This window comes from Bison bison, unplaced genomic scaffold (genome assembly GCF_000754665.1).
Source record: "Bison bison bison isolate TAMUID 2011002044 unplaced genomic scaffold, Bison_UMD1.0 scf7180017864326, whole genome shotgun sequence".
NCBI classification, from domain to species: Eukaryota; Metazoa; Chordata; class Mammalia; order Artiodactyla; family Bovidae; genus Bison; species Bison bison.
The window spans coordinates 5,245,922-5,256,035 of NW_011494898.1; the positions used below are offsets into that span (position 1 = coordinate 5,245,922).

Genomic DNA, 10,114 nt, shown 5'->3' on the forward strand with positions numbered 1-10,114 from the left:
TGATTACTTGATATATAAGGAAAAAATAAAGATGTTTATATACAAAGTAGGAATTTAGAGTGAATTTCAAAACAAAAGACAAAAATTGAAAAGCAAGGGATAGAGTACTTCGACAAATATAATAATTGTGTCCTCAGTCATTACTGACTCTTTGAGACCCCATGGATTATAGACCAGCAGGCTCCTCTGTCTATGGAATTTTGTAAGTAAGAATACTGGAGCAGGTTGCCATTTCCTACTCCAGGGGATCTTCCCAACCCAGAGATCAAAGTTGCATCTCTTTCATCTCCTGCATTGGCAGGCAGGTTCTTTACCACTTCATTACCTGGGAAGCCCTTCAACAAATATAAACTTTGTTAAATGCAAATTTGATTATGATATTTCTCTACTTAAGACTTCTCAGTGGCTTTTCTTTGCCATTTACATTAACTTAAAGTAAACCTGGTGGAGTACAAACACATAAGTCAGTCCTAATAAGTTATTATTTATATTGTTAATGTTAATTTGGCTTATTATAGACTTCCCCAGTGATGCAGCAGTTAGAGAATCCACCGGCCAGGATCCACCAGACTCAGGTTTGATCCCTGGGTTGGAAAGATCCCCTGGAGAAGGAAGTGGAAACCCACTCCAGTATTCTTGCCTGGAAATCCCATGGACAGAAAAGCCTTGTGGGCAACAGTTTATGGGGTTGCAAGAGTGAACACAACTTAGAGACTAAACAACAACAACACAATTTAGCTTATTATAGTTAGAAGAATATTTTTACAAACAGGTTTTCTAGCCTTGGTAGGATTTTATTACAATATTATTGAAATTATTTAAGTCAAATGCTATTTTAATTGATTTACTAGATACCTGCTAAAGCCTTTAATTTACTTCCATTTGGATCTATGTAGAAATTACATCAGGAGAAAACAGTATTATCAACTCGCAGAAATGCCTTTAAAAAAATAATGGAGAAACTAAACACAGAATGGGAGACACTAAAAACACAACTGCAAGAAAACGAGACACATTCTCAGGTAAAAAAGAAAAAAAAAGATTGAAATTCATTTCTATTTTTAGATTATCTGGCATGTTCTCTTAATCTGTATTTTCACCCGCAAAGCAACCCATTCCTTTTTTTTAATCTGCTTTGTTTACCTACCAGATTTTCTGGCTTTGAAGATAGCTAGATTGTATACAATCTCCACTCAGAATGAGTTTACTCCTGCCTTCTCTAAACCTATATCGAAGGCCAGCTCTAGGCTTGGCACTATTCTGGGAACAGTGATTATGATAATAACTTTTAAAAATATCAAAAGTAAAGTGTTTTTAATTCAGAAACATTGCTAATGCCACAGATAATGAAGATGAGCCATAATGACTAGTATCCCACCACCCAGAAGAGATGATTTTATGCATATGTGGATAGATATTTGTAGTCTATATGTATGTGGTATGAATATATTCACTTTATACATACACATAAGTATACATTATTTCTGTATATTTATAGAAATGGTACTATATTGTACCTATTATTTGGAAACTTGTTTTTCATCATTAACTATACTTTCCCTTGTCAGTAGATTTTTTTTTTTTAGTACGATTGTATACAATATTTATATGGATACAGCAAATTGCCGGAGAAGGCAATGGCACCCCACTCCAGTACTTTTTCCTGGAAATCCCATGGACGGAGGAGCCTGGTGGGCTGCAGTCCTTGGGGTTGCTAGAATCGGACACGACTGAGCAACTTCACTTTCATTTTTCACTTTCATGCATTGGAGAAGGAAATGGCAACCCACTCCAGTGTTCTTGCCTGGAGAATCCCAAGAACAGGGGAGCCTGGTAGGCTGCTGTCTATGGGGTCGCACAGAGTCGGACACGACTGAAGCGACTTAGCAGCAGCATAGCAAATTGTTAGACATTTTGGTTATTTCTCATTTTAAAACTGTTCAAAAATTGTTAGACATTTTGGTTATTTCTCATTTTAAAACTGTTCAAATAATGCTATGAAGAGCAGTCCTATTCTTGAAGTTCTTTATTTACATTTATGATGATTTACTCAGGATGCAAAGGCAAACCCCTTTTCCATATCACTCATCCTACTGATAATTACCTAAACAAGGTCTGAGGTCTTCTAGATTGAAGGGCAGAAGCCTTGTCTCTGTCACTCACTTTCTCCCCAGCACTGTGTTAGTGGTTGGCATATGATAAGTGTTCAATAAGTATTTTTTGGTGGATTAAATGAAGCATGCGTGTCATATACAAAATCAGTTATTATGGTCTGATAAAGGTTGGTCATTCTCACATCAAATTAGCCTATGTTAACAATTTGCAGCTATGATTTATTAATGCTAAATGCATTAAGTTTTTTCTTCACGTGGTGTCATGATCATGATAGACAGTCATCATTAACATTTTGGTATAATATCCTTGTAAACTTTTTTCCTTTGCAGTTCAGTTCAGTTCAGTTGCTCAGTGTCCGACTCTGCAACCCCATGAATCGTAGCACGCCAGGCCTCCCTGTCCATCACCAACTCCTGGAGTTTCCCTTTGTAGTTATACACCCTTAATTATATTGTTCTTACAAATAATGAAATCATTCTATGCATACAGTCTTTAAGCATTTATTTGCTTACTTATATGTTTTCAAGCTCTTTTTTTGATATTTTTAGGATGTCAGCTATTTCATTGTATGTATGTACCTTTTAAAAAAAGGTAAACTTTATTTTCTTCATAAAAGGGATGGACTCTCATCAGAGTTTGCCAAAAACTTAGAAGTCACTAATTTACATGTTTCAAATTTATTAGTCAATTACTCTGTCTCTGCTTCATAATATACAATCCTATTTATAGACTTGTAAATAGCAAATTTATCCTAGTCTGTTTAGAGTTGGAATGGATACTGGAGAAGAAAACCTAAGAAAAAGTTAATGAGGCCATTGTCTTATGGTTCATAGGAAAGAGCATTGATAATTCATATGGATTTTCAGCCCTCTTCTTTCACTGAATAGATGATTTAAAGAGAAAAACATTTAACAAACAGTTTCTTAGAGCCAGTCCGTGGCTACCTTGTTTATTCCCACATTAAGTGATTATCTTATTCTTAACCCCATTTACAGGAATTTGTAACATAAATCACAGTTTACAATGCTTCTCTGTATTATGGTTTGCCTTTTATGAATCCCAGTTGTTTGAATCAAATCCTGGCCTCCCTATTTTTTGAAGTTATTTTCTTGAAAACTGGCTTTGACATCTATAAATAACATGGCATAACAGACTTTTTTTGAGTGGTTATTTATTTGATATCATTTAAACATATTTATATTGGAACAAACTGCAAAGCTCCTAGAAGAAAACATAGGGAAAAAGCTCCTTGACGTTAGTCTTGGCAACAAGTTTTTATTATAACACCAAAAAGCACAAGCAACCAAGGCAAAAATAAATAAATGGTCCCCATCAGACTAAAAAGATTCTTCACAGCAAATGAAACAATCAAGAAAATGGAAAAGCAGTTTACAGTTTGGGAGAAAATATAAAGAACTCATGATAGACTTTTAAAATAAGTTGTAGGGAAAAAAAAGATGTGTGCTTCTTGACATCCTTGGAGGTTTAAAGGCAAGGTTTAAATATATCACTGAAATAAATAAATGTATAGAAGGAATTTGACCGTATGACATAGAGTTGCTTTTATACCAATATTCATGTAGCACTTAAGAGGTTTGCTACATAATAAGAAGCCCACCCCTTTGTATGAAACAAAGGGAAAATTTGGTACTTGACTTTGCAAAAGGTTATTTGAGATTTATTGTCAAAAAGTGCTGACTACTTCCTTAAGTCCATCTGAACTTCAAGGTTCTATCAGGGGAAGCTGGATCTGATTTCGTAGCATTAACTCACAGCACATACAGTTCATATAATTAGTTATGACTCATCCTAATATCTAGATTTATCTTTGGAGGAAACAATGGGATAGATGCTACACTGATACTGAACTTATGCCCTGAGAATAATTTTAACTTGAGTTTAGGAAGAAATATGAATGCTGTTTCAATTATCAGATTTTTTTAAATGATTATTACTTCTTGGAAATATCCAGGCAGAACATTATTTTAATGTTTCATTTTTCAGACTTTGCTTAGGAAAAAAACTATGTGCATCTTAAAAAGACCATAACCCAGAGTTACAAGGTTAATTAAATCAGAAAAACAATTTAATTCTATAACAGTAAAATTGTCTTTGGAGGAAGCAACCATCAATATAATATCCACATTAGCTTCCTGTTGATGCAGAAATTATTGTAAGAATGCCAGCTTTTTACCAGCCCTCTTATAATCTTTACACTGCAGCTCTGCTCTTATCACAGCTTGTGAAATTAGACAGGAAATTTAGCCCTGGAAATAAGGAAGTTTCTCCTATATAGCGCAACCTTTGACAGTGTTAGAATATGTAGTACTTTCATGGCATTAGACCTTCAGATTTCAAGGAGAGATTCTTATCATGTCCCATTCTTCTTTTTAAACTTCTTTTAGGAAAGGGAAATATCATAAATTGTCTTTCAGTTGGTATGTTCATTGGTATAATAAATATGTTCCAATTAAAGTAAACAGAGTAAACGTGTTGAATTCAACATCCTATTTAGTATTATATTTACTGTTGTTTAACTTTTTCTGATTTCTTTTTTGTCTGTCGTGGCTTTATCTCAGTAAAATGCGGGAGTTGAAAAGATTTAAAATTGAGGGTTTTTTTCTTATATCTCAAAGGAGTATATAATTGTTTTGAATATGGGCACTGGTGAACATTTTTCTTTTGTGTTTTTAGCTTACAAATTTGGAGAGGAAGTGGCAACACCATGAGCAAAATAATTTTGTGATGAAAGAATGTATCCTTTAAAAAACTGCAAGTGAACTTGACTGAGGGATTTTTTTCTCTAGGAATTTCTTTAAAGACTGAAATAATATTCAGTTCAACATCAGATACCTAATATGTACAAAATACTGGCTAAACTATGTGGGAAATGAATAAGACTTAGTTTCCATTCTACAGTTGTATGTGTGTGTGCGTGTGTGTGTGTTTTAAAGTAACTAATAGAAAGCAGACCATACAAAGCCATAGTGTGGCATAGTGACTAAGTACTCATTTTAGAGTCAGGAAATCTAATTTTAAATATTGACTCTACTATGTATAGGTTATGGACTTTGAACAGTTTACTTAACTGTTCAAACTGCAATTTTATCATCTCAAATACAGCTAATATTTCCTTCTCATAGACTTGTTGGGAGAATTATATATAACCATATATATGTATATGTGTGTATGTATGGTCATTTTTTGTTATTTATAATGCTGTACCTTAGATATCTGGGAAGCAAAGGGAGGGATAACCAAGTGTACACATGAGAAATTTGACCTTCAATCTCATCTACCAAGATAGTACTTATGTCCCATCTTATTTCTATCAAGATAGTACTTACGTTCAGTCTTTTTGCTCATCTTTTTGTGTAATCATAGATGGAAGCAGCTACTGACAACAGGTATTGTGAGTGTAAGAAACGTTTCCCCAAATGTTGTCTCCTGGCCCCTTCTTTGACCTATTCAAGAGCAACTCTGATTAGAGAACTAGATTCTAACTCATTGGTTGCATAGGCTCTCTAGGATGCTACTGAACATCCTCTCAGGGCAGCGTGGACCCAGCTTCCCTCCAGATGAGATGCTAAAGGCTCTATTCCCAGTGGTTGTGCAGTTTATTTTAAAAGCAGATTTGTATTCACAATATGTTAAAGTCCAGAACTCTGGTTTTATCTGACATAAAGTAGATGATTTTGAAGCAGAGTGACGTCTAGAAACTTGCCTGAAATTCTGTGTGGTACTCTAAAGGATGTGGTTCTTCTGAACATTGAAGTGTTCTATCACCAGATAGAGATGAATAACATATTAACTCTAAAAATGTTTATATAGCATAGGTCAACTTTTTTGAAACAAGTTTGGCCTGGCCTTTTAGGGTTAGACCTTTTAGGTTTAGGTTTGATGCTTAATCTGTTAAAATACTGTTTGTTTTTTAAAAACTATTCTAATTGTGCTTTTTTGTGCCATCTTCAGTTTTCAGTAAGAAAAATACTAGTGTAATTTGGGTCTTTTCTGCATCACAGAATTAGATTAATATTTGTATTGATATTGTTCCCTCTTAACTCATGTAATTAGTCATAGCAACCAAGAGTCAAGAGAGTGATTACCGGCCGATTATGAAGAATGTGTCCAAGCAGATTGCAGAGTATAATAAAAACATCGTGGATGCTCTGCATAGCATGAGCAGAAACTGAGTCTGAACCAACTGCAAGTCTCTATAGAAATGTTCTCTTGCTGCTAAACCTTGTACACGCCATTAAAAAATTGCTTACCCTTGACGAGTTTTACCTAAAAATTTTTGAAATAACTTTGAAGAATGATGCTTTAAATAGTATAATAGTTTAATAAATATCTTATGTATTAAAAAAGTATCATCTCCCTTTATATTTAGATTTCTTTTGTGTAGGTGATAAAAATGTCTCAAAGAACCAGGAGATAAAACAAACAAAAAGTGGCTGTTGTTATTCATTTAGTTGGTATAATCCATCTGTGGCAGCAAATGCTATCATCTTTTCATATGTCAAGCCTAGGAGGCATGCTTGGAGTATGATTCTGATTTAGCATTTATCAACCTTGCCAATTTTTGCTTCTAGAAATAAATAATAAGAATAGAAGGGAGGTATTTAGTTTTGAGTTTTACTTCTCAAGCAGGATATATTTGATGTTTTAAGGCATATGAAATCACAGGTAAATACGTAACATTTTTTATATGTCAGTTATTCCTTTGTGAAATTAAGACATTCTTTATTGGGGATTAATATTTTTACTCTTTGCATTAAAAAAATTCTTACATGTATTTGCTAGGAAAAGCATGAAATTTAAAATAAATGTTGTATTTACAGTGGACTCTTTTGGTCTATGGCTGCTGCTGTTCATTTTTATTCTGGAGTATGCATTCACTCTTTAGTACTACAGGAGGACTTAAGTAGATTAATTTATAAGCATTGCCAACACATTTGAAAGGAAAAGGTGGAAGAGGTAGAAATGTATCATGTCAATCTGGGGAGACATTATGGAACTGAAGATGTATCCTCTTTTTTGGGAAGAATGAGTCACTTTTCCCAGAATAAAGTATTCTTTAAAACTATCCTTCCTTTGCTCTGATCTTGCATTCCTCAAGTTATTCTACTTCTCAGTTTTCATGAAACACAAGCATATTAGTTTCTTTTTTAAAAGGCTTTATTGAGATACAGTTTACATATGGTGAAAGTTCCCATGCATGTTCCTTACCTGAAGTAAATATTTATCATTAAATTATTCAATTTTAGTTCTGTGTGAGTTTAGGTAGAAGGGTGAAGCTTGTTGAATTTGATTAACTCGGGTACTAGTATGGCCGAAGATTCTGCACACTGATACATTCATTAAGGTGGCATTCATAAAATATGTTCCTTAGATCCTGAGTTCTTCAGGTTTCTAATAGGTGTTATACCATCAAAGGATTCATAGTCAAAGGAATTTGGGAAGCATTATTTTATTTTATTTTATTTTAAATTTTATTTTATTTTTAAACTTTACAATATTGTATTAGTTTTGCCAAATATCAAAATGAATCCGCCATAGGTATACCTGTGTTCCCCATCCTGAACCCTCCTCCCTCCTCTCTCCCCATACCCTCCCTCTGGGTCATCCCAGTGCACCAGCCCCAAGCATCCAGTATCGTGCATCGAACCTGGACTGGCGACTCGTTTCATACATGATATTATACATGTTTCAATGCCATTCTCCCAAATCTCCCCACCCTCTCCCTCTCCCACAGAGTCCATAAGACTGATCTATACATCAGTGTCTCTTTTGCTGTCTCGTACACAGGGTTATTGTTACCATCTTTCTAAATTCCATATATATGCGTTAGTATACTGTATTGGTGTTTTTCTTTCTGGCTTACTTCACTCTGTATAATAGGTTCCAGTTTCATCCATCTCATTAGAACTGATTCAAATGTATTCTTTTTAATGGCTGAGTAATACTCCATTGTGTATATGTACCACTGCTTTCTTATCCATTCATCTGCTGATGGGCATCTAGGTTGCTTCCATGTCCTGGCTATTATAAACAGTGCTGCGATGAACATTGGGGTACACGTGTCTCTTTCCCTTCTGGTTTCCTCAGTGTGTATGCCCAGCAGTGGGATTGCTGGATCATAAGGCAGTTCTATTTCCAGTTTTTTAAGGCATCTCCACACTGTTCTCCATAGTGGCTGTACTAGTTTGCATTCCCACCAACAGTGTAAGAGAGTTCCCTTTTCTCCACACCCTCTCCAGCATTTATTGCTTGTAGACTTTTGGATCGCAGCCATTCTGACTGGTATGAAATGGTACCTCATAGTGGTTTTGATTTGCATTTCTCTGATAATGAGTGATGTTGAGCATCTTTTCATGTGTTTGTTAGCCATCTGTAGGGAAGCATTATTTTAAACAAAGGTAAATTATTCTCTTCTTGTCTGCTCAGAACCCTTAATATGCTAATGTGCAATAAGTTCAAGAAGAATATATACTATTAATATTACAGTTTTTTCTGAGTAGTGGGATTGTGGGTCTTTTCATCTTCATTGAACTTTCTGGTACTTTCTCAAAATTATCTGTGATGTACATATAATAGTTAGACATGCAATAAAAATTCAAATTAAAAACATATATACAGTTAATACTTTAACTTGTAGGAAGGACATATGATAGTTGAGACAGCTCTGCTGTAATCATTGAGCTAGAACTTAACCAGTCTTTACTCAGAAAGAAAATAGGAGGAAAATTGCCTCGTCATTATATATGTGTGTTTGTATTATAACATTGTGAAGTTTGGCAGAAAAAGATTGAAAATTTCTTGAAAAAAGCAAAATTCCCAACTTCCATTCTAAATTATTCATATATGATATTTGGGGAACATAATTAAGCAGGACTTCTTTAAACTAAAATGTGTTATCTGAGGGAAATTCTTACTAATGTCTCTTCCTTCCTCTCAGAGCTTTTCAACAAATCCAACAAGAATATTCTCTCTGCTAGGATAGACCTGGAGGCTACTATCTGCTTAAACCGGCTCTTCCTCAGGCAGTCACATTGCTCAGTGAGTTTCATTCCTGTTAAAATAACACCTTGTGAGTTGTATGGAAAGAAGCTGCAGACTGAACAAACATGCTGAATAGTCTCACTAATGAAGATCAACATCGGAAAGTTAGCAAAATCTTTGTTTTTCCCACCATTATCTTTATCAGTAAATAAACATGAGTTCTTTATACTCTTTCACTAATGGGAGTCCCTGGTTTGGACCGTATTCTGGTTTCATGTTACAGCGTAAAATTCAGGCAGGGTAAGAGAATTAGAGCGTGGAGTCAGGCTGTTCACACTGGAGATGAAAGATCAGTTAAGAGAAGCTCCAGGGGTTCTTGCTGCCCAATTTCTCTGTAGTTGTTTCCTTTAGCTATTTGATTCCAGCATGAACAACCTTAATAAATAAGAACATTTATACTTGAAGTAAGAAGAAACTGACAGACTACTAGGGAACTGTGGTGATCTAATTTAAAATTAATGTATCTTTCATTTTTATCTACCTTTTAAAATAAAAGCAGGTTGTATCTTTAAATCGCAGATTCACAGTTTGAGAACTGAGATTGAGCATCTTTAAAAAGATAGCTTTTAATACAAAGGTAGAAAATTTAGGAAAGACAGATAAAATGAAGAAAATTACTTCTGATCACATTAGTCTTTTAAGATGTGCGTCTATATACATGTCATACATACCTATTTTTCATTATATATTTATATATTTTTTTTAAATTAAGATCATGCTGTTCTTAAACTTTTGCTGTTTATAGTTTTGCAAACATTTATTCATGTCATTATATACTCTTGTACAACAACATGTTAAATTGCTGTATATTATTTTATTTATAGGAATACTTTCTGAAAACAAACACCCATGTATTGAATGAGGTTAGTGGGGTGTGGTTAGGCGTAAGCTTTGAATTATGTAACTGAGTTTGAACCACAGCTCCACTGCTAACTTT

General features: G+C 34.3%; 1 protein-coding gene across 2 annotated transcripts in view; it reads left to right on the top strand.

The window, feature by feature from the left end:
- The window catches only part of IFT74 (intraflagellar transport 74), a 94,268-nt gene extending 87,069 nt beyond the window's left edge, over positions 1-7,199 (top strand). For both annotated transcript variants that reach the window (XM_010853331.1, XM_010853332.1), the window contains 3 exons: positions 897-1,022; positions 4,810-4,870; positions 6,190-7,199. In XM_010853331.1, coding sequence (XP_010851633.1) covers positions 897-1,022; positions 4,810-4,870; positions 6,190-6,308 — 306 coding nt within the window. In that variant the 3' untranslated portion in view covers positions 6,309-7,199. The remainder of the gene's footprint in view (positions 1-896; positions 1,023-4,809; positions 4,871-6,189) is intronic.
- Positions 7,200-10,114: the final 2,915 nt, after the last annotated feature.